Source organism: Leopardus geoffroyi, chromosome B4, assembly GCF_018350155.1.
Source record: "Leopardus geoffroyi isolate Oge1 chromosome B4, O.geoffroyi_Oge1_pat1.0, whole genome shotgun sequence".
Taxonomy (NCBI): domain Eukaryota; kingdom Metazoa; phylum Chordata; class Mammalia; order Carnivora; family Felidae; genus Leopardus; species Leopardus geoffroyi.
In genome coordinates, this window is record NC_059341.1 from 76,439,936 (window position 1) to 76,463,173 (window position 23,238).

General features: G+C 57.3%; 1 protein-coding gene across 11 annotated transcripts in view; it reads right to left on the bottom strand.

The window, feature by feature from the left end:
• Positions 1-23,238, bottom strand: part of KMT2D (lysine methyltransferase 2D) — a 40,586-nt gene that overhangs the window by 11,171 nt on the left and 6,177 nt on the right. For 2 of the 11 annotated variants that reach the window (XM_045464776.1, XM_045464780.1), the window contains exons 3-40: positions 22,806-22,932; positions 22,402-22,625; positions 22,167-22,276; positions 21,833-21,995; positions 21,366-21,531; positions 21,152-21,266; positions 20,855-21,012; positions 20,500-20,645; positions 18,715-20,361; positions 17,517-18,625; positions 16,927-17,040; positions 16,466-16,576; positions 15,728-15,832; positions 14,783-14,964; positions 14,440-14,604; positions 14,238-14,347; positions 14,087-14,134; positions 13,218-13,439; positions 12,870-12,989; positions 12,669-12,782; positions 12,316-12,446; positions 12,085-12,232; positions 11,819-11,884; positions 11,531-11,641; positions 11,191-11,328; positions 11,001-11,085; positions 10,521-10,762; positions 10,349-10,422; positions 10,092-10,142; positions 8,157-9,968; positions 7,870-8,052; positions 7,653-7,789; positions 5,531-7,437; positions 3,782-3,905; positions 3,549-3,633; positions 3,377-3,443; positions 3,039-3,271; positions 65-2,938 (exon numbers count right to left, since the gene is read on the bottom strand). In XM_045464776.1, the coding sequence (XP_045320732.1) occupies positions 65-2,938; positions 3,039-3,271; positions 3,377-3,443; positions 3,549-3,633; positions 3,782-3,905; positions 5,531-7,437; positions 7,653-7,789; positions 7,870-8,052; positions 8,157-9,968; positions 10,092-10,142; positions 10,349-10,422; positions 10,521-10,762; positions 11,001-11,085; positions 11,191-11,328; positions 11,531-11,641; positions 11,819-11,884; positions 12,085-12,232; positions 12,316-12,446; positions 12,669-12,782; positions 12,870-12,989; positions 13,218-13,439; positions 14,087-14,134; positions 14,238-14,347; positions 14,440-14,604; positions 14,783-14,964; positions 15,728-15,832; positions 16,466-16,576; positions 16,927-17,040; positions 17,517-18,625; positions 18,715-20,361; positions 20,500-20,645; positions 20,855-21,012; positions 21,152-21,266; positions 21,366-21,531; positions 21,833-21,995; positions 22,167-22,276; positions 22,402-22,625; positions 22,806-22,932 (13,724 nt within the window). Of the gene's footprint in view, positions 1-64; positions 2,939-3,038; positions 3,272-3,376; positions 3,459-3,548; positions 3,634-3,781; positions 3,906-5,530; positions 7,438-7,652; positions 7,790-7,869; positions 8,053-8,156; positions 9,969-10,091; positions 10,143-10,348; positions 10,423-10,520; positions 10,763-11,000; positions 11,086-11,190; positions 11,329-11,530; positions 11,642-11,818; positions 11,885-12,084; positions 12,233-12,315; positions 12,447-12,668; positions 12,783-12,869; positions 12,990-13,217; positions 13,440-14,086; positions 14,135-14,237; positions 14,348-14,439; positions 14,605-14,782; positions 14,965-15,727; positions 15,833-16,465; positions 16,577-16,926; positions 17,041-17,516; positions 18,626-18,714; positions 20,362-20,499; positions 20,646-20,854; positions 21,013-21,151; positions 21,267-21,365; positions 21,532-21,832; positions 21,996-22,166; positions 22,277-22,401; positions 22,626-22,805; positions 22,933-23,238 lie in introns of all 11 variants that reach the window. The other 9 variants (XM_045464779.1, XM_045464772.1, XM_045464782.1 and 6 more) reach the window with 8 other exon arrangements.

Genomic DNA, 23,238 nt, shown 5'->3' on the forward strand with positions numbered 1-23,238 from the left:
ATGCTCACGCTGCCCTAGGTTGCAGCCCCAATTCTATCTGCTCCAATCCATCTAAAGTACTCACCTCCTTGTTGCTGGGGGTACCCTGTAGTTTCTGCTCCAGCCCAGCCAGCTTGCTGTCAATGTGCCCGTTGATCTCAGCTCGCAGCCCCTCGGGCCCCCGCCCAGTGCTGAGTTGCACATTCTTTGCCCGTAGAAGCTTCTGCAAGAGCAGATGCCCGGCCTCTGAGCGGGGGCCTGCCAGCAGGAGGTGGTTGCTGGTACCTGGTGCCCCTATTGGCTCCCCGTTGGCCTCCCTCTTCACCGCCTGGGCTCCCAGGGCACATGGCTCTTCCCGAGGCTCCTGCTTGATGCTGAGATGGGGTGGCTCAGGCACTGCCTGCCCATTCACCTGCTCCAGATGAATGCTCTGCTCTGGCTTCTGGGCTTCCACTAGGTTGTCTGAGGGGTCCCAAGGTCCCAGCCCCTTGCCAAAGAAGGTATCTGCAAGCTGGGCAGCAGCAGGTGAGACCCTCCCAGGAGGCAGCTCCAAGGATGGGCCCTGGGGTTTTGGAGTCCCTGGCTGGGTGGGGGTGAGCTGGGCCTCAGAGGGGAGCTGGGATGGGACCAGGGGGCTGGCTCCTGGGGGCTGTGAGGAAGGTCTCTTTGGCTCTTGGGGGCTGGATGGTGGAGGTGTGGGATGGACAGGGCCAACGACTGGTCCTGTGGATAAGGCTCCTTGTGGGGTGGGGAGCCGGGGTGGGCCCTGAGGTCGAAGCCCTGCCCCTAGCTCCTGGAGGGGGCCAGTCTGGGATCCAGGGAAGCCCCCAAGTTGAGGCTGGCGGCCTAGGAGGCCCTGGAGGGGAGAGGGCTGGGCTCCCGGCTCCTGGTAGGGTGGGGCATGGCGCACTGACTGACTCTGCTGCAGCTGCCGCTGCATGAGGAGCGCCTGTAGCTGCTGCTGCTGCTGTGGACTCAAGTGCCGCAGCTGGGGGTTTTTGGCCAGGACTCCTTGGAGCTGTGCTCGAAGCTGACCCACCGTAGGCATGACGCCAGCCCCGGGCAGGCCCTGCCCAGCCTGGGGGACAGGTCCTGATTTGGCAGGCTGTGGCCCTGCATTATTCTGCACTGGCCGCTCTAGTCCAAGGGGCTGTTGGGAACCCAGAAGGTTCTGGGTCATGGTCCCAGGCTGCTCCCCTAAAGGAACAGAGGATTGGGCCAGCAGGTGGGGCACAGATGAGGCCTCAGAAGATGATCCGCTGCCTGCTTGCCCATGGCTTCCCACACCTCCTGTGTGGAGCAAGTTAACTTGCTGCTGCTGTTGCCCTGGGACCCTCAGAGGTGGCTGCAGCTGCACAGGGTTGGGCTGAGGCTGGGCCTGGGGCTGGACAAGCAGGAGCTGTGAGTCCCCGGAGAGCGAAGGCTTTACCTCCCCAGGTTCGGTCGCCACTGACTCAGGTATAGTCCCTATTGCTAACGGCCCTCCCTGATGTGTGGAGGGCCCCTCAGTGGCCTCTGGAGGAAGAGCTGTCTCTACAATGCTTTGTTCCTTGCCCGTCAAGAGGACAGTTGGGCCCAGGGTTCCAGGGTTAGAAAAGTGTTGCACAGGCTTGGCTGGTATGCCAGGGCCAAGGGTCACCTGCTGCTGCTGCTGCTGCTGCTGCTGCTGCTGCTGCTGCTGTTGCTGCTGCTGCTGCTGCTGCTGCTGCTGCTGCTGCTGGGGAGACAATAAAGTTCGACTCTGGTTCAAGAGGCCCATCTGCTGCTGTTGCTGCTGCTGCTGCTGCTGTTGCTGCTGCTGCAATTGTTGTTGCTGTTGTTGCTGCTGCTGCTGTAGCTGCTGCTGCTGTAGTTGCTGTTGTTGTAGTTGTTGCTGCTGCTGCAGCTGCTGCTGTTGTAGCTGCTGCTGCTGCTGCTGCTGTAGCTGCTGTTGCTGCTGCTGTTGTTGCTGCTGTAGCTGCTGCTGCTGCTGTTGTTGCTGCTGTAGCTGCTGCTGCTGAAGCTGCTGCTGCTGTAAGGAAGCCATGGGCTGAGCACTCAGTTTGGGCTGCCCACTGTGTGGCATCAGGCCCTGCTGAAGATGGGAAAGGCCTGCCATGGATCCCTGCTGTTGGTGCTGTTGTTGCTGCTGCTGCTGGGCTGTGACCAGCCGGTGTCCCATAAGGCCCTGACCCTGCTGTGCCAGCTGGGGGGAACTCAGCACCCGGGACTGGGTAAGAAGTACCTGTCTGTGAGGACCCTGGGGCCCCAAAGCTCCAGGGTGCTGCTGCTGCTGCTGCTGCTGCTGCTGTAACACTGCCACCTGGGCAGGGCCCAGCATGCCCTGGGGCCCCTGGGGTGGTTGCGGGGACAGCTGCTGGACCAAGAGGCCTTGATGGCTACTGGGAGGCAGAAGCCCCGGGGGCTTGGGACCCAGAGCCTGGTTTGCCTGTACCCCCAAGCTCTGCTGCTGTTGCTGCTGGATTGCCACCTGTCCTAGGAGGTGCTGTTGCTGTTGCTGCTGCTGCAATTTCTGGGCTAGCTGCATGCGTTGCTGCTGGAGCTGTAGCTGCCTCTCCTGTAAAAGTCTCGAATCAGGTCCTAGGCCTCGAAGAGCAAGGTTGCCAGGGAAAAAGCCCCCTGAGGGGCCAGCCAAGGCCCCAGTCCCACCAGAATGTTGCTGTTGCTGCTGCTGGGCCAGGGAGGTGTTGAGGAAAGGGCCACCAGGCTGTCCAGGGAGAGCCATGCCCCCTGGGGGCAGGCGAAGACCTGCAGCTTGCCCACCCGGAGGCCCCTGTGGTGGCTGCAGCCCATGGCCAGGGATCAGCTGACCAGGGAGCTTGGTGAGTAGCCGGGGACTCTGGGAAGGGCTGAGGGCCAGCACAGCTGAGTGTTGCTGTTGCTGCTGTTGCTGCTGTTGCTGCTGCTTATTCCGATATTCTGCCATGAGGTTGGTGTGCTCCTTCTGCTGCTTCCGGACCTAACACAGGAGGGTTGGGAGGTGAGCCTGGGGCCTGCCCACCGGAGCCATCCCTGTTCCCTGGGCTCCTGGTTTCTAGGCTGAAGTCTGCTTTCCCTACCTGATCCAGCTGTTTCTGGATCTTGCTCTGCTGCTCTGTAACCAGCTTGAGCTTCTCAGCATCAGCTTCTGGGAACTCACGGCCAGCCTTCTTGGCAGTGCGCTGTTTGGCACACAGAGCCTTCCGGGACTTGCGATGCACACCGATCTGCTCCTCTAGCACCTTCAGCTGCATCTGTAGGAGCTGCTGGGTATGAAACAGCCATTCCTCATACTGCCGCTGGTCAGCCTCATCTGGGAAAGGAAACAGGGTGTCAGGACCTGCAAAAGGGTGATCCCAATCCCTCTTCTTCCACACACCCCACTCCCTTGCACGCTCCTCCCCATCCCCCTACTCACTGATCACTCCCTGGGCAAAGGTGGGTGGATTGGGACGAGGCTGGGAAGGGTCACCAGCACTCCGCTCCTGTGATGAGAGAGACTGCTAAAGGGTCATTGTTCCATACTAGGCCCTAAAAAGGGTGGCCTGATTGTATAGGACACAAGTTCCTACTCCCAACTTATCACTTACCTGGCCACTCCCAGCTGCCACGTGGTTCTGCAGATCACTGCCGGGCCCCCCTGAGAGCCTCTGGGCTAGCAGAGATACTTGCTGCCTGGAGTCCACCAAAGCAAAGGGGATGCACAGGTGATGGGGAAAGTTGAAAGGCAAAGAGGTGGGACAAGTAGGGAAGGGGACCAGGAAGGAGAGGGAAAAGACTGGGAAAGGAAAGAGCCAACCACCCCCCACCTCCCACGTCTTACCTGTTCATACCAGGTGCCACTCCAATGCTGCCCTGAGCCATCACTTTCTTGATGCCTTTCAAAGCCACCATCTTGGCCTTTGCAATGGGATCAATGATATCTTCTGCTGCAAATTTGTCCAGATCTGGAGAGGGGAGAGCCAAGTAAGCTGGACATTGGATTCAATACTCCACTTTGCATCTGCCATTCCTTCCAACACCTTGACCTCCACCAAACCAAGTAGAACAATGGCATGGCAAGAAAGTGTTAGAAAGACTAGGAGCCAGGGAGCCTGGCTGACTCAGCTTTATTATTCACAAGATAGTGGCCCTGTTTTTACTCGCACAGTGCTAAAGCGTACTCAGTAAACATTTGCTGAGCTAATGTATCAACGTCATTTGACTTCTCTGAGCCTCAGTTTCCTCCTCTATTTGACAGACCTTGTGATTCCCTACTCTGCCGACCTCACAGAACTACCATGAGGATCAAATGTAACAAAGACTGTGAGTACACTTTATGACCTAGAAAGCATTCTTCAACAGAAGTACTCTTAGGGCAACTAGTGAAGCCCAAGAACCCTAGATGTGGGCATTGTGCCAAAGTCCTAGATGCCAGTGCTGCTTTGGGCACCACATGCATCACCTACAGCCCATTTCTTGCCTATTCAGGATGCTGGGTTAAAAAGGAGAAATAAGCAACCACCAAAAACTTACATCTTCCTAAAATCCTGCACATTTTATATTTCTCCACTGCTCTCACAACTTCACTCTCCACTTTTTAAAGGACTAACCTGGGGTGCCTGGGTGGCTCAGTCAGTTGAGCATCCGACTTCGGCTCGGGTCATGATCTCACGGTTCGTGAGCTTAGGCCCCACATCGGGCTCTGTGCTGACAGCTCAGAGCCTGGAGCCTGCTTTGGATTCTGTGTCTCCCTCCCTCTCTCTCTGCCCCTCCCCCACACGTGCTCTCTCTCTCTCTCTGCCTCTCAAAAATAAAGAGAACTAATTAAAAAAAAATTTTTTCTTAAAGGACTACCCAAACTCCCTTTCCTCCTATTTTAAGGCCACAAAATAGTCAAGACGACCAGAGGAGCAGGATTCAAACTCTAGCTGTTAGCTGTATGATCTTGGCCAGTTACTCGCCCTCCATGCCTACTTCCCTAACTGAAGACCCTGGAAGTACCTATTTAATGAGTTTGTTGTGATTCAGTTAGACGACGATGGTAAAGTGCTTGGCACACTGCTTAACAAATGTTATCCCAATAAACAGTATTGAATTTGAGATCTTCCTCAATCTGGCCCCCCTTCTCACGTCTCCAAAATTAGGGTAGTACCCACTTACCTTCCTCCACATGGAGTCCACTCTGGCCTAGCCACCTCAATATGGTCTCCAAACGCACTCACCGGCTTTCCCCCCACAACATTTCCCACTCAAGGGCCTGTGCCCGCCTGGACTGCTGTTTCCTGCACTACTTCTCTCCAGCTCCCGATCTTCTGGTCTCGCACAGCTACAAAGCCCTTGCCAACCAGGCTTCATGCATTCATTCCATTTGTTCAAGTATCTAACTGCCTGCTCTATGCCAGGCGCCATTCCTCCGTTGGCAAAAGCTACAATGCTTCTGCCTGCACTGCTAGTATGGTGTTTAGCCCATGCTCTTTGTGTCCCACCTCCCTCAGCTGGGAATTATCTTAGGTCTCTAGCTCCAGTGTCCATTTGGTGGTAGCAGTGATCACCCCTGAGTAACTAAGCCAGTGCCCCTGGCTCAAGTTACCTGTATCAGGGAAGAAGCTGTTAGCCAGCTGCTGCTGCATGGCCAGCTGCTGAGGTTTCATACACATGGAAGGTGGCATGGTACCCATGGGCTTCTGTGCCAGCACTGGCTGTGGGCTCTGCTGGGGCACCAAGCCTGCCTGCCCCCCGTGCTGCCCACTTAGCATATGTCCTTGACTGGACACCATGGCCATGGATGGGGCCAGGCGCTGCTGGAGGGCATGTGCTGGTGGCTGGGTGGGCATCAGTGGTTGGGCCAAGCCTGGCTGTCGGGAACCCCCAAGTCCTAGGGCAAGCTGCTGTTGGGGCCCAGCCAAACTGGGAGAAGAGCCTTCATGTGTCAAAGACATGGCCTGGGCAGGGCCTGGTGTGGCCAGCAGGGAATGCTGCTGCTGCTGCTGCTGCTGCTGTTGTTGCTGCTGTTGCTGGGCAGGCTGCAGCTGTGCCGAAAGCTGCTGCTTCTTCTGCAGCTCCTTCTTCTCATGCTCCAACAGGTCTTCGATGAGCAAGGGTAACTCACTGGCTACCAGCGAGCTCTCCATCTTGTCCAGCTCATCCCCTGATGCTGCATGTCCACCGGGCAAGGTCAGGGCCCCACTCTCCAGCTCAAACTTTTCCAGCAGGGAGGACCCTCCTGGGCCACTCAGCGGGCTGGGTGTCAGCAGGTGAGCTGGTGGTCCTCCTGTGGCCCCAAAGGGGCCCTTCTCAGTTGTGTGCCCACTGCCGGAAAAGGGTCCTGTGCCCATCCGGGTGTCCCGGGTGCCCATCACACTCTGTCCTGGTTTCAGCCCTAGACCTAGGGAAGTGGTGGCAGGTGCTGGCTCTACCTTGGGGGTGGTAATGGCGAACTGGCAAGGGGAAGGGTGGCGCCCACCTTCCTCTACCTTGGGCTTCACCTCAGGGAGTACCGATGCCAGACGGGCCTCAGAGACATCAGCAGCAGGCAGAGGGCGCTCATCAGGGCCCATGGGTCCTGGCTCCACCCCCCGCAGCAGGGCCTCCCGCTCAGCCTTTTCATTGGCCGACTCTACCAGCCTCAGGTGCTCATTGAAGATGTCCTTCTTGTCCCCAGTATCCAGCTCAGGGTCAGTATAGGCCAGCAGATCAAACTCATCCCCATTGAGCAGGTCATCCAGGTGAGGGTCATTGGTCTCCAGGTTTTCCAAGGTGCCCAGCTCATCATCTCCCTTGGCCACATCCACACCCAGGCCCAGGTGAGCAAGCTCCTCATCATCCTCTAGGGCCTTGTGGGCATCAAAGTCATCGTCCAGCTCAGGATCCTCACAGGGTAACTTCCCAGCTTCCAGGGCCAGAGGAGGAGGGCGGCCAAGCTCAGTGCTTGAGGTGGGCCGGCTGACCAGCTCCAAGCCAGTGGGCAGGGAGGGACCTTTGGTGTGGGGCACTGGATGGAGACTACTGTTCAATTCAGGGGCCGGAGGTGCTGCGGGTTTCTGTGGGGGAAGGCCTGATACTGCCAGGCCTCGAAGCCCTTCAGGAGCCATTCGGTGGGAGTCCTCACTTACTGGGTAAAAACGGGGTCTCTGAGGGGGGCCCTGCCCAGGAAACGGAGCCCCCCCAGGTCCTAGTCCTTTCTGTACATTGTGCCGCAACTCAATGAACTGGGCAGGACCAGCTGGACCAGGCACTGGCTCTCCAGGGCCAGGGAGGCGGGCGGGAATTCCTGCCAAGGGGGAAGCTAGGGTTTGGCGGCCAAGTTCAGGCCCAGGAGTTGATGGAAAGCGAGTAGACATGGCAAGGCGCATGGAGGTTGCTGTTGCCTGCTGTTGTTGCTGCTGCTGCTGCCACAGTTGTTGCTGCTGCTGCTGCTGCTGCTGCTGCTGCTGTAAGGGCAGGGACCCAGGATAGGGTGCTCGCTGATAGAAGGCTTGGGAGCCTCCCACCAGTTGCCTGGAAGAATATGCGGTAGTCAGTAAGATGAAATCAGGATCAAGTGCTAGAACATGGGCTTAGGGCATTAAGGAAGGATGGAGTTGACACAGTAAGAAGGAATGAGGAAGAAGAGTAAGTGATACTGGACAAGGGTCAGACACAGGAAAACCTGGGGCAACACACAACGGTGGTGAGATCTCCTCCCTTGCTTTACCCTTTGCTTTGGAGCTTACCGGCTGCTCACATCCATAGAGGAAGGGGTGGCTGGTGGAGGTGGCCGGGAGAGTCGGTCATCGCTGGGGAAAGCCCCTGGCCCCATGATGGGGCCACCCAATTTGCTTGGGGGCAGCCCCACAAGGCTACTCTTGTCCTGGGAGAGATGGAGGTGGATGAAGGAGGGGTTACCTTCAGTATCCTGGACCCGCCACCCCTTGCCACCACTGTATCTACCTGGGTCCCAGCAAAGGGAGTCTGGCCTCGATTCAGCTGCTCAAAGGCGGGGCTGCTGGGCTCGGCACCCCAGCTGCCCGGGGGCCCCACTGCTCCGGCAGCTGCCGCAGCTGTTTCCTTCTCTTGCCGCAGGGTGTTGCGCTGGATCTGCTGCCGAATCAGGAGCTCCCGTAGTCGCTGGCGCTGTGCAGAGAACAGAGAAGTGGGGTAAGTCCATTCTACTCCAATCACAGAGCTGGCACAAGAAAAGCAAAGATATGGGGGTTCACTCCAGGATGTCCACCCACCTGCCGCTGCTTCTCCAGTTCTGTCTGGCTGAGGCTGGACATGCCTGGGTCCTGGGTACCTGGAAGTTCAGGTGCCGCCAAAGAGGTACCCAATCCAGCCCCTGGGTCTTCTCGCTTATCGACTGGAGAGGTGATGCCTGCCCGCTGTGAGGCTCCATGCGACAGGTAGGGGAGGGATCCATCCGGTGCAGGTGGTGGTAGGACTGATGGGGGGCGTAGCGGGGACAGCCCAAAGCCCTCTCCTGTGGACCCACTGCTGGATCCCAGGGGGCTGCCTGATGGGTGGAAGTTCCCTGTGGCTACTGCGTAGTTTGTGCTTTGAGGCTTGCCCAAAGTAGGGCCAGGCCCAAAATGGCTGTTGATCCCATGGGGTGGAGGGAGACCAGGCTGAGGGACAGGGGGCTTTAGGGAAGGCTCCCCTACCGCCTGAGGGAAAGTGAAACGCATGGGAGAGGGGGTGCCCACAAATGCACCCGTCCCAGGGGACCGGGCAAAATTGGGGGGCTGCCCACTTGGGACCTTAGCATGGAGCTCACCTGCCGGTCCCGAGGGCAGGGCTGCTGGGAAGCCCCCAGCCCCCAGTGGAGTGTGGGCTAGAGGCCCAGCCTTGAAGGCAACTTCAGGGGGCTGGGGTCGGGGTGGCTTATGCAAGGGGGCAAATGGGTCACGGGACTGAGGACGTGAGGGTGGACGGGAATAAGGGTCAGGGGACTGGAAGCGAGGGGTAACAGGGGATGGGCAAAAAGCCTCGGCAGACAAAGGACGGGGTGTTAATGGGGACTGCGAGCTGGACTGGGACTGGGGACTGGCAGGTACTCGGGAGAAAGGGTCTGAGGACAATGAGCGAGGGGGCAGGGCACAGCAGCTTTCAGGGGGTGGGGGTTGGGGCCGAGGGGTCAACGGGGGCTGGGCATAGGGGTCAGGATAGGGGCCAGGGCGAAAGATGTCCGAGTGGCTGGGAGAAGAAGGGGCCAAAGCCTGGGCAGGGGGTGGCTCCTGGGGCCTTAGGCCCAAGCCCGGGCTCTGGGGCTCTACCTGAGATGCCCGAGGGGTCAGGGGGGCTTTAAAGACATCAGGTGCCTTTAACTCCAGGTTGCCCAGGTGGGGGCCTGAGGAAGGTGAGTCAACAAAGCCTAGGTTTGGGGGCCCATAGCTAGGAGAGGATGCCCCAAGCTCTTCCTTCTTCACCTCTAGGGCCTTCCGAGACTCCCCAAAAGGCGGGGGTGACAGCAGGGGCTCGGCAGCCTTGCCTCCCCCTATCCCTGGGCTCTCAGGCACAGCCAGGTTGTCCAGTGAGGGGCAGCGGGGTTTGAGAAAGGGATCAGGTGTGGAGGGCTGGTGCCGGGGGGTGCCGGGTGGGGTAGTGTGGAATTCCCCTGGCTGGCCAGTCCCAGGACGAGATGAGGCGCCCAGCGTCAGGGGCTGCGCAGGGGCCCCAGTTGGACTAGGATAGGGAGGATAAGTAGGTGGTGCCGTGGGGAAGCGGGGCTCCAGAGCGTAGGCGGGGGCCAGTCCAAAGGGGTCCTGCGAAGGCACTTGGGCGGGCACCTGGGGTGGGAGCTTGAGGAAGAGCTCACCGGGCGAGTCGGGGCCGGGCACTGTGCCCGCCGGCGGCTTCAGGAACCCGTCCGCAGAGGTAGACAAGCCGGCGGGGGTAGTGGGGCTGCCAATGAAAATGGTGGGGGCAGCAGCGGGGGGCGGACTGCCCAGTGCCCCTGGCTGGGGGGGAATGCGAAGATGTAGGGCCGGTCGGTCAGTCTTACGGGCCATGTCGCCCACCTTGGTCTGCTTGTTGATCTGGCTCTCAGCCTGCTATAGGGGGAGACCAGGCACAGAGCAGTCAGGCTGCTGTGGCAAGCCCTATGTCCCCCACACCCTCAAGAGGCCCCCAGCTATAGGATCTGGATGGCACGACCCAGCCTGGCCCCCACTCACCTTTTGCACCTTGTTGATGCGGTGAGCTGCCCGGTTATCTTTGGCCTTTTGCTGAGGGATACAGGACACAGCCTTAGGCCTAGGGCTCAGTTTCATGCCCAGCCCCCATCCCTCACGTCACTCACTCCCTACCCAGAAGCTGATCCCTTCTGGCCCAGTTGCTTTGGGAGTGGGTAATGGAAAGAACGGAGGTGAATTTCCCAAAAACACCCTCGAGCCCCAGTTCCCACCCTGACCTAGGCTCTCTTCCGGCTCACCAGGTAGGGGGCTTTGTCAGTAGCTGGAACTTTTCTCCACAGCTTCATGATTTGTTTGCAACGGCTAGACCAGTCTGGAGGGCACAGGTATTTCGTTAGAGGAAACTTGGCAGGTGACCCCTGTGCCCACCACATTCCCAGGTTGTTTCCCTTGCCTCCGTTCCATGGGTACCTGGGTAATCTTGCTTGAGATTGGGAAAGTTAATGTTGGCATAGAGCACAGGTGAGATGGTGGAGAGCTGGCCCAACTCCTCATCCTTCTCCCAACGCTGAAGGCTCCGCTGGTTATAGGAGAGCCCGTCGCTCTCTCCCTCCGTGGTGGGGGTGGTGGGGGTGGAGGGCGTGGTGCCCCCTGAGCCTGTCCAGGGGCTGTCTGGCTCACCGGGTTCCGGGCTAAAGAAGCCCCCGCGCTCCCTGGGGCGCAGGGGCAGAGAGTCACGGAGGGCAAGGAAGCCAAGCCCCACCCCAGACAAACTGCCTAGAGTTCCCAGGCCACTGCCCTGCCCCCATAAGGAGGGCCACTAACAAAGGAGCAGAGACAAGTGTTTCTACAGCAGCACCCCGGAGTCCAAGGTCCCCTCCCTTGGCGTGGCCCCAGTGGGAGGGAAGGGACAGCAGGGACTGTCCACAGACGTTAAGCATAGATACCAACCTAGAATCCAGGAATGGGGACTGGCAGAGGCCCGGGTAGGAGTCCATTGGGCTGCTGGAGGGGAGATTGCCCAAAGGGAGTCCACCTACAAGAGGCACAGGATCAGAGAACGAGAGCAAGAGGCCCATCCTGGGGGTGAGCTTGGCCAAATCTGGACACCCAGTCTTGATGCCACTGCCATCCGTATCACCTTGAAGAAAGGGCCTCTGCAGCGGTGTACGGCTGCCGTCCGAGCCGGGGGTTCCACAACCCAGGTGCTGCTCTCGTTCAGAACCCAGAACATCCTTGAAGAGCTGCTGCAGGTCTTTAGATTCCATCTTGGGCAGTTCTGTGGGGGATTGAAGGATGCCGCTAAGGAAGACTGGGGATTTGACAGGACACTGCAGGGCCACAAATGGCCATGGCCAGGGAAGGTGCCCAGGACTCCCCACCAAAGAAGCTGGCTGCACAGATGGCAGTCCCACAGGTAGGACCTTCTCCTTCTCCCACAGAGGACCCTTACACACGACAAGTGTGGGCCACAGCCTCACCTTCAGTGGGAATCCTATCTAAGTCAGAGCTAAGCATCCCTTCACCCGGAGTGCCTGGCTTCTCGGGGTCACTGGGCACTGGGGATGCCTTTATGCCTCCATCCTCAGGTCCTGCAATTGCCAAGAGAAACCCGTCAACCAAGGACAGTGCAGAGGCACCACACTAGCCACCCTGGACCCCAGAGGGCACGAAACAGTTTCCAGCCGCCAACCAGATGGTGCTCAGGGGCAAAACATGTTGACAGAAGCAAAACCAAGAGAAGACACAGTCCTCCCAGCAGCCCTCACCTGGTGTATCTGCTTTGCCCTCCAGGCCACGGGATTCTTCATCTGCAACATCTGGAGCATCATCTCCTATGAGCAACAGTCCCCACTCTAGTCAGAGATGCCCTACACTTGATGCCCAGAATGGGCCCCCAGCTCCACAGGCCAGGGCCCTGGCCCACCCTCAATTCTGGGAGGCCAGCCTGTCCCCCACCAAATCCCCTCACCAGCCTCTAAGCACAGAGGGCAAGTTGGATCCTTTCAGACCACGTCACCCCCACATAACTGACCTTTCTGTGACGTGGGGAGCTCCTTCCTATCTGAGCCACTATCCCCCTTGGCTTTTGGGGCTCCTAGTCCAAAACTGGGCCGGCCCACGCCAACGGCAAAAAGGGCCTTCCGGCTCAGGTCCAGCAGCTCCTTCCCAAAGAAGGCTTCCTGCAGGAGGAGTAAGAGAAACAGGCCTCTTCATGCTCCGCAGGGCAGACGCACCGTCACCCTGCAGAGAGCCAAAGACCCACCTGCAGATAAGCAGGAAACATGTCTTCCAGTTTGCTCTTCTTGCGCCCACGCCGCTGCTGCTTCTTCTTCTCATCCCCATCAGCTAAGCTCTGGTCCACGGGGCCCTCTGCAGGTAGGTCTGCAGGCATCACTGGGGACAGAAGGGGAGGTGTCAGCCCCTCTCAGGGGACACTGGGCATGCTGCTCCCAACTCTCTGTCAAGGGACACTTTCTGCCCACTCTCTCCCCAACACCAATTGGGCCCACCACCCTCGTGGCCCTATGAGTGAGCCCTCACCTCCCAGGCCTCCCTGGCAGTGCCCCATAGGTCCTGGAATCCCCACCTTCTCCCAGGCCCCACTGGAGCCCTCACCCGTCTCACCCTCGTCGGGCTGCCCATCCCCACTCAACACCTCCGCCTGTGCAGCAGGCCCCTTTTTCACACGTGTGTGGGATTTCCGCTGTCGCACCATGAAACCACCAATGCCTAGGAAGAGGGAGAGTGAGACTGAGAAGCTGCCGGGGACCTGGTGAACTGTCCCTCACCACCCACCTCCCCATTCCAGGGCCTCACCAGGCCGATAGGGTTTGCGTTTGCGTTTCTTGCTTTCCTCGGTCTCCTCTCTGCCAGGCTCTATATCAGGGCTGATAGGCCCCTCCAGTTTCATTTCGCATTCCATGTGCTCCACGCCACCTGTGTACGGAGACAAGAGAGGGAGGAAGATCAGAAGCACGCGCCCTTTTAAGCTCGTCATCCTGCTATCCGAGAACAGAGAGCCCAGTGCTTTGCCACAGAGCCATCTGGACAAGCCCAACCGTGATTTGAGGGGGACTAGGAGTGGCACTGCTGCCCCACCCAACGCCCCACTCTCACGGGAGTGCTCCCACTACTTGGGCACTCCCTGAGATTCCCCAGCCTGACCTTCACCCTTGAGCAGCTCGTCAGCATCCAGGTCCCCATCCTTCTTGTCATCAGGGCCAAGGGCATCTGAGGGCTCAGAACCCTCTAGCCCTGCCTCCCCTGGGAGGCCAAGCCGTCCTCGCCGCTGGCGCCGCTTGTGCAGGGGTGACATGGTCAGGTTACGCAGCACGGCCATGCCAGTTTCTGTCAGCCACACACCCTCGAAGCGAAAGTATTGAGGCTCTGCACAAAGGAGAAGAGCACGTAGCCCCTGGATGGAGGCCCCAGAGAAACCAGAACTCCAAGTTTCAGCCTAAGTCCCCAGCTGGGACAAAAGCAGCAAAAGATGGACCGAGGTGAACACTGGGGAGGGAGGGCTGGAGGGGACAGGCCACGAGTGGGTGCTAGCTGAGGCCTGAGTTCTCCATCAGTGACCCAGAGGGGTTCACAGAGACCGCTACTACAGAAGCCTGACTTTGCTCAGGACTCACACTAGTTCACCCAAAGAATTCTCTAGCTACCCAGGCCTAAGAAGGCCCCTACTGGCCAATGCCAGCATACAGTGCCCACATCAAGATGGAGGAGGAGAGGCCCCTTCACTGAGGCCCCCTTCACTGAGAAGAAAAATCTGTGTTCTGTGCTCTCTGGAGATGAGATTCTGCGAAGGCCACGTTGCCTAGTGGAATGAACTCTGCCTGGGAAAATGGAGGCCTTGGTTCTCGTTATAACTTTACCACTAACCTACTGAGGGTGACCTTGAGCAGGCCACTCAACCTCTGAGGATCTTAGTTTCCTCCTCTGAAAATGAGGAGATGAAGTTGGGTTGGAGCCGGACTAGACAGCGTCTAAGGTCTCTTCCAGACTTGGCATTCAGGATTTCTGTGACTCACCTGGCTCTTTCACCTTCATAGGCACCAACTCTGGAGGAGCAACAGGCGCTATGGAAGAGACAGACAAACCAAGGCAGCTTAAGGCCCTGTCCCAAAGTAAGACAGCCCTGCCCTGACCCCTGCTCCCCTCTCCCCAGCACCTGGTACTCACCAGCAGGCTTTACCACATACGGCTGGCAGGAGACACAGTCAAAGCCCTCGTCGGCCGCCTGTTCCACGTCATCCTCCGTGAAGAGGCTCTCGCAGCCAGCATGCATCCACCTGGAAGAAGGGAAACAGGAATAAGTAAACCCAGACAGTGCAAGGCTAAGAACAGGGAAGAGGAGACCCATATAAGGGGAGGACACCCTCACCGTTCACAGTGGCGGCACTGGATTAGGAGGTCCTCTTCCACATATGGGGCATGACAGATAGGGCAGGTCACCAGGCTAGCGCAGGGCCCGCAGTGTGTGTAACTATTCTGCCATTCACAGTGGAAGCCAGGGGAGGCAGCCCCACACTGCATACAAGACACACACCTGGTGGGGGCAGAAAGACAGACCCTCAGTACCTAGCCTCCCCAAGGCATCCAGAGACGTCTTCATTGAGAAGCAAGCACCCAGCCCAGCCTTCTAAACCCAGCCTCTGTCACGTCAGCAACATCGCATCCCTCCAACATCTCCTGCCCAGGCCGCTCAAGATCCCAGGTCTCCCTACCATTTGCACTTCCAGCCACCCTTGGGCACGGTGAGCAGTGGCGGGTCCAGGCAGTATGTGTGGTAGCTAATGTCACAGTCATCACAGAGCAGGAGGCGTGAGGGGTCCGAGGCCTGGCCGCACACCTCACACACGATGCACTCCACACAACGCCAGCCCTTTAGCAGCATCACCTTGGTGATCTGGGGCAGAAGATGGCAATTCTTCAGGGTGTGACGTACAGGAGAGGGAAGACTTCTTAGGGGAGGGTGGGATGTACGTGGGTAGGGCTGGAGGACCTCAGTGCTCAGGCCAGAACTCCATCTGAACACAGGAAGGCTACGCAGAGCACCTCCATCCCCAAAAGTAGTGACTCTAAACTTAGGCTCCCAGGGATCTCTGCTGATCAGAGAATGGCCTCACCCAGCCACTACCTCATTACAATCTTTTACTAGCCAAGTCCCCAAAAGACTGTGGATAGAATTAGGTTGTATCTCCCCCAACATTTCTTGAACGTTTAGAACCTGCTATCGCTACAAATTAGTGAATGTCAGCAGTGAGTTCTAATTTCAGCATGAATGAAAACCCCAAAACAAGTGACCACACTTGGGTCAAAAGCACTGCTTTCTCTTTGCAGACTTGTGCTTATGATTTTGATTTTATATTTTATCTCCAGGCCATGTAAAGTTTTCACAACTCAGACGATGGATTAAATTATACCAATCATGATCTACGACAAAGAAACTTAATAAAGACCGCCATGATTTCCAAAGTACTTTGCCCCAAGATGAGTTTGTAATCACTAGTGACTGACAAGTAACTTCCATGACCAATGGCCATTTTAAGCAAACAATATCAATTATACTCAAATTAAAATTTTTTAAATAGTGTGACCAGAACGGGGGCCTAATGTAAGAAATAACTGACCCCATTTCCCAGTCCAGGCCTCTTGGGCCTTGAACTCACCTTGCTGTTGACACAATAAGGGTGATAGCACTGAGAACACTGGGAACAGGCGAGGAGGTGGCCCTCTGCTCCCCGTCCAAAGCTGCCACATACCACGCACATGTCCTAGAGAAACACAGAGAAACCCGAATGTCCAACCTGGCCTCTTCAATCTCACTCAGTCCCAGCAACCAACTACAACACTAATCTGAAAGGGGGGAGTCAAGGAACCAAAAACCCACCCCCCATTGTCAGGACACTTAGCTATCACGGGCCTGTCCCTTCCTATCATGCCTTGCTCATCTGACCAGGGAATCTGAATTGGTACATCCTGACATGGGTAAAAGGAAGGAGAAGTGAAAGGAAGGTAAGAAGGATAAAGACTGGTCAGGATGAGAGAGTAACATATCTGACAAAATTCTATCAGCTTTGAGATGATTCAGGTGGCAACATACATTAAATTTCCCAGGCTATAAGCTTCAATAGGGCAGAGATCATTTCTGCCTTTTTTACGGCTATACCCCTTGCTCCTAGCTCACTGCCCAGCCCAGAGGAGACACTAAAGAGAAATTTGATGGATGGACAAACGAACAACATGATCCTGATTCACTGTGTTTTCTCATTAGCTGGGTATCCCCAGAAGCAGGTCGTCAGTTTGGTCTTCCCCATTTACCCTCCCACCAAAATATGCCCAGCCAACATTGGGTCTGCCAGGTCTCAGTGCTGAGGATGGAACTATACCACAGGCAAGTACAGTACCTGCATTAGGACAAACTTGTCTGTGTTGGAGAAGAGAACCACAGTATTTTGCATGGTGTCGTCATCGTCGTCTTCTTCCTCTTTGCTGGGAGAGCTATCGATATCAGCAACCTTACAGGCAGAGAGTTGTGGCAAGTGAGGCAGCTAAATCTGCCCCCACTAAGCCGCTTTCCTCTTTGGTGCTGGGGGGAAGGAGGCGTGAACCCCTGGCTAAGATGAAGGCCAGGAGCCAGGACTAAGAAGCAGAAGAACACCCCAGCTCCCAAACTTGGCCTCAGCCCAACAGCAGAGATTTCAGAGAAGCCTGGGGGCCAGGTGGACAGAAGCACAGACATAGCTGGACAGGCCCTAGGCTAGCAAGCAGGTAGGTGGGCGTGCAGGGGACTGGCAGGATTTAAAGGGTGTTTAATCTTGAAAGGGCCAGCTGAAGCATGTTTGGGAAATGGGAAGCCTCTCCTTACTACCAGAGTCTCAATGGAAGAAGTAGTTGATTTTAGCCGGGCCCGTCCTCTCCCGCGTCCTCCATGTGCTCCTCCACGTGGCCGGCGTCTTCCTGGGAAACTACTGCTGCGACCCTAAGTGAGGGAAGAGGACGATTACAACAGCAAGTCAGGAGTTTGTAATCCTGTAGTGTACTGGGTCTACAGGCTTAGGGGGGAAGGGAAGAGATGAACGGACAGAGCATGACAGGTGATAAGGCCCAGGAGTCCTACTCAGGGCAGGGGAAAAGCCAAGCTCTCCGTGACAGATAGATAGCTCCGGCTCAAACCATGTCCCCATCCCAAGGAGAAAGTGACCAACACGGCACAATGAGAAAAACAATGGCTAGAGAGACCTTTCTAGTCCTCATTCTCTTACTGGGTAACTACGAACCCGGGCACTTCACTTCCCTCTCTATGTATCAGTATTTCCCTTAACAAAAAGGATGAATAAAGGATCCCTTAAGAGTCTAGGATTCAGTAAACCAGGTAGAAAGCTATCCGTGACATAGGATCACACATCTGACACTGACATCACATTGACCACAACCAGTGGCTGGATGGCCTCTCACCTGTTTGATGCGGGAACGAGCTGGGGAGCTGCGCCGCCTCCCCTTGTCCCCCTCAGCTTTGCCTCCGCCAATAGCTGTCCCAGCATCACACAGTAGCGAGTCGTCAGTCTCTGGCAGCGAGTCAGTACAGAGTCGCAGGGAGCCCTCATCTCGGGCTGGACTAACGTCTGTAGATACCCCCAGCTCCATGGACAAGGAGCCGCCCCCTTCGGGGTCGGGAGAGCCCAGCAGGGGCTCGGAGCCAGGAAAACTGGCACTGGCATCACCCTGGCTCAGATTGGAGATCTCATTAACGATGTCGGATTTGATGAGAGTGGGTGGGGTAGGGGCCACTGGTGCACGTGGCTCCTCTTGCTCTTCACAGGGTGAACTCTGCCCTGCCTGCTTGCATTCTGGGCCATAGACCTCCATAGGGGTCACAGGGGCCAGCTCCTCGGGGTCCAGGAGCACAGGGGAACCCTTAAGTTCACTAGCCAAACTGCCAGGGGTCTGTCCAGCCTCTGGCTGTGAACCAGGAGTGTCAGTCCCATCCAGAGGGGCTGTATCTTCCCCCAGACCGGAGAAGTCATCCAGAGCTGGGGCAGGACTAGGTGCAGGGCAGGAAAGGTTACCCATGGGGGAGGGGAGAGGACTAGTAGGGCTGGGTTCCAAGGCTGGGCACTCAGGTTCTGGGACTTTCTCAGTCTCCATCTCATGTGGCTCAGCCTCATCTGAGACTTCCACTGCCTTCTCCATGGGACTCAGTGGGGAGGGAATGGACAGTGGCAGAGCAGGAGGAGAGCACTGGGAAGGAGGGGAGTTTTGGGGAGGCAGGGAATGCTGCAGGAGTGGAGAACACTGAGGGGGAAGGGGTTCCATCAGGATGGGAGAAGCTGGTCCCATTGGGGAGCCTGGAGATGGGGGAAGGATCATAGGAGGTACAGGCTCAGGGTCAGTGCAGTTAGCTTCTGGTGGAGGGCTGATGGGTGTCTCTAGGATGGGGGCAGCCAATGGCGACTCAGGATCACTGTCCCCTTTGGCACCAAAGGGGTATTCTAACTCCCCCAAAGGAGACAGGGCCGGCGGGGCCACAGCTGTAATAATGGGTGAGAGTGGAGGAGGAAGAGGATCTGGAAATAGAAAAAGGGAGGCTCTCAGATTAGATGCACCATAAAGAATTAAGACTGTCCCAGACAAAGGGGGGCTAACATCCCCTTACCTGGTGGCATCAGCTGAGGTGACAAGGATGGCTCCCCGGATGGGGACAACGGCAACTCCTCAGGTAGAGGGGACAGAGGTGGTTCCCCAGGCTCAGACAGGGCCGGCTCTCCAAGCAAGGGGGATAAAGGTGGCTCCCCAGGTGGGAGGAACAAGGGCAATTCCTCAGGTGCAGGGCATAGGCCTGGCTCCTCAGGGGGCTCTTCAGGTCGAGGGGACAGGCGCGGTTCCTCAGGCTGGGGGGACAAGCGCAACTCCTCAGGCCGGGGGGACAGGGGCGGCTCCTCAGGCTGGGGGGACAGGCGCGGCTCCTCAGGCCCGGGGGACAGGCGTAGCTCCTCAGGCACGGGGGACAGCTGCGGCTCCTCAGGCAGGGGGGACAGGCATGGCTCCTCAGGCTGGGGGGACAGGCGTGGCTCCTCAGGCCGGGGGGACAGGCGTGGCTCCTCAGGCCGGGGGGACAGACAGGGCTCCTCAGGCCGGGAAGACAGACACAGCTCCTCAGGGGCAGGGGACAGGCATGGCTTCTCAGGCCGGGGGGACAGATGTGGCTCCTCAAGCGGAGGGGATAAATGCAGCTTCTCAGGCGCAGGGGACAGGCGCGGTTCCTCAAGTGCAGGGGACAGGCGCGGCTCCTCAGGCCGGGGGGACAGACAGGGCTCCTCAGGCCGAGGGGACAGGCGCGGCTCCTCAGGCCGAGGGGACAGGCGCGGCTCCTCAGGCCGAGGGGACAGGCACAGCTCCTCAGGTCGGGGGCAGAGTCGTGGCTCCTCAGGCAGTGGCAACAAGGATGACTCCTCTAGCGGTAGGGTCATGAGCAGCTCCTCCGGGGGCGGAGAAGCAGGTGAGTCTTCGGGTGGTGGGGAAGCGGGTGAGTCCTCAGGCGGCGGGAATAGGCGTGAAGCCTCAGGTGGAGGAGACGTGGGAGACTCCTCGGGCGGTGGGGACAGGGGAGATTCCTCAGGCGGTGGGGACAGGCGTGACACCTCAGGCAGGGGGGATAGGCATGATACCTCAGGCGGGGGGGACATAGGTGAGTCTTCAGGTGGTGGGGACATGGGCGAGTCCTCGGGTGGTGGGGACAGGCGTGATGCCTCTGGTGGTGGGGAGAGAGGAGACTCCTCTGGTGGAGGGGATAGGGGTGATTCTTCAAATGGTGGGAACAGACGAGATGCCTCAGGTGGTGGAGACATGGGTGATTCTTCAGGTGGAGGGGACATAGGTGACTCCTCAGGTGGTGGAGACAGGCGAGATGCTTCAGGAGGTGGGGAAGTAGGCAACTCCTCAGGTGGGGGGGACAGGGGAGACTCTTCAAATGGCGGGGACAGGGGTGATGCTTCAGGTGGTGGAGACAGGGGTGTCTCGAGTGGGGGAGATGGGGGGGACTCCTCTGGTGGAGAGAACGGTGACTCCTCCAGTGGAGAAAAGGGTGATGACTCAGGTGGAGGAGACAGAGGAGACTCCTCAGGCGGTGGAGAGAGGGGTGATTCCTCAGGTGGTGGGGACAGGCGCGATGCCTCAGGCGGCGGGGATGTGGGCGATTCCTCAGGTGGTGGGGACAGGGGCGACTCCTCAGGTGGGGGCAGCAGTGGCATCTCCTCATTTAGGGGGGCCTCCAACTGGGGCTCAAGTTGGGCCCCTGCTCTCCCTGCAGACATAACACACTATGCTCCCACCTAGCCCAGCTCTACTCCATCAAAAGTACAGGGTTTAAGGCAAAGCAGAAACTGTCCCTTGTCACAGAACAGACAGGAATTATTTTCAGGAACCCTCAAACCCTACTCACCTAGTGGTTTGGCTTCACATTGCAGGGGCCCCGGTTCCTTGGGTTGCATAGAGGTCACGTGCCCACCCTTTGGCTGCCCTTGGCATGCAACGTACAGAGCTTCGGGCTCATCAGTGGGGGTATCACCAGGCTCTGGGGGTGAGAACCTGCAGAGGGTACAGGGGAGCAGACACCAGGGCTCTCATCAGCTATCAGCTCCTAGACAGCGTGCTGAGGTGAGGCACAAATGCTACGGATCGTACTGCCCACCTTGGGGCTCCCCTCTCAAAGTCGACTTGCTTTAACACGGCCCCTGCCAGTCTCAATACCTCCAAACTGCGTAACTTCCCAATCTCCTTCAGTCCATGTTACTTACCTGCTACAGACAGGGGGATGCTGCTCAGCCACAGAACTGACAGGCTGTCCTCCTTGGGCTTTGTGACAGCGGTGACAGAGCGAGTAATTCTCAAACCACTCAGAGTTGGGATTCAGCTCTGCTGAGCCTGCCCCACAGGCCCGGCATACCCGGCATGCCTAGGGGAAGTAAGCAGGCAAAACAGGCACTGGTCAGAGAGCAGACTGGAGGAGAGCACAGGACTCATCACAATGGGGAAATGAGATGTGATAGGTGGTAGAATTAGGGAGAGTAAGGCAGAATCAGAGGGATAATCACCTTGCACTTCCAAGAGTGAGCAGGCAGTTCCTCCATTGGTGGTTTTAGGCAGAAGGTGTGGTATCCTTTGTCACACGTCTCACAGACCAACATCTTAGAGTCATTCCCAGGTTTCCTGCAGGCACATAGGGCACATAACAGATCCTTCCTGCCCTCATTTTCAACCCTAACCTGTGCTTCACCTAAGGCTTCTCTCTTGCCCTCCTATTCTTACCTGCAGGCTTGGCACACTTTGCATTCAGGGCACTGCCAGCCAGCACGTTTGCGGGCAGTCAGAGCAGTGTCCAGGCAGGCCCCATGATAGTGATGCCCACAGCTGGTACAGAAGAACAGGTCACACAATTCCCCTGGTCCCTCACATACTGCACAACGAGCCTCCTCTAGCGTGGGAAGAGACAAAGAAGATGGGTCAGCTATGGATTCCTTGCAGGACTCAGCACAGTGCTCTCTATGTAACAGGCATTCCATAGACACAGAAGGAACAAACAACAAATAGTTACTGGGTATTTGCCCAATATACGGGAGACACTCTTCTAGGCGCTGCAGACACCGTGGTAAACAAGGAAAAGTCCCTGTGCTCACAAAGCTCACATCTCTTTTAGTGGGGCATAAGTTCACACAAAAACCCCAGGCACACTTGGCCCCTTATTTGCCCTGTGTCCAGAGGGTAAGACTTCTTACCCAGATGTGCAGCCCCCTCACTGTGCTCCGGGCATAGCAGCTGCAGTGTTTTCATGGATAAGAAGGAACCGCTGGCAGTCGCACAGGGGAAGTGGTAAAGCCGTGGACATCCGGGTGAGCGGCAAGGGATGGAGGCACCGCGCCTGGTGCAGTGGGAACAGCGCTGCCAGGGTGGAGACAAAGTGTCAGTGCTAGCCGCTCTCCCCAGAGCAATAGGTCAGGCACTGGCTCTGCCTCCGTCTAACCACTGCCCTTCTCATTCTAGCCTCTCAGAAGCCCACCAGCCCTGCTCGCTCTACCCTGTGCCTATGCAATCCCTTGGCCCCAGCCCCACCTGTGAGATCCCTGAGAAGATGGCCTTGTCCACACCACATAGTTCTGGGCCCTCCTGCCCCCATACGCCTGCTGACCACGCAGCACACCAATGGTGAGCCCAGCAGGACCCTTTATAATGGAAAAGGATAAACAGAAAGGAAAGAGTTAGCAGAAAGGTAATGACTGGCTCAGGACCACCCAGTCCCTACCCCCTTTTCCTGCCCAAGTCAGCTACCCCACCTCTCCTCACTTACCGCCAGGTTCTCCTAGGTGGGCAGGTGTCAGGCCCTCAGGGAAACCAATCTGTGACAGGTCCTCACAGGGCAGCGCTGCCTCGTTGGGCCCTGGATTCCCCCCAGGGGACGCCACTGGACACTGGGGCCAGTCAAATGGCAACTCGAAGCGCCGTAGCTCCCGCTGCCCATGTAGACTGGGCTCCCCACAGTTACAGAGAGCACAACGCCGCACCGGACCCCCACTGTGGACACACAAGTGTTAGTACCATGCCGGACCGCTGCCCAAAGGCACCCCTAACATCCCCATGATTTGGCATGCCTATGATTCCCAAACACTCATCTTCCTAAATCTTCCTCCTTGAAAGTCCAGACTCTCAAATCAAATCTTTGTGTGGCTTTACATCCTCATTTCCCCAAGTTACCTGCAGTCCTGGGGAGGCTCCTGAAGCCTAGGACCTCCAGAACTGGGCACAGAGACCTCCCCCACATGTGGGTTGGGAAGGTCTGGCTCAGTGGTGCCTGACTCCTCAGAGGCTGCAGGTCCATCAGCTGAATGAACAGAGAAGCAAGCATCAGCCATCATCTTCTATATAGTACTAGTCTAGGCAAACCATAAGAGACTCTTAAATGCACAGAACAAACTGGGGGTTGATGGAGGAGAGGTGGGGGGGCAGGGATGGGCTAAATGGGTGATAGGCATTAAAGAGGGCGGTTGTTGGGATGAGCACTGGGTGTCATATGTAAATAATGAATCACTAATTTCTACTCCTGGAACAGATACTACAATGTATGTTAACTAACTTAAATTAAAAAATAATAATAATAAATAAATAAAAATACTAGTCCACTGATCAG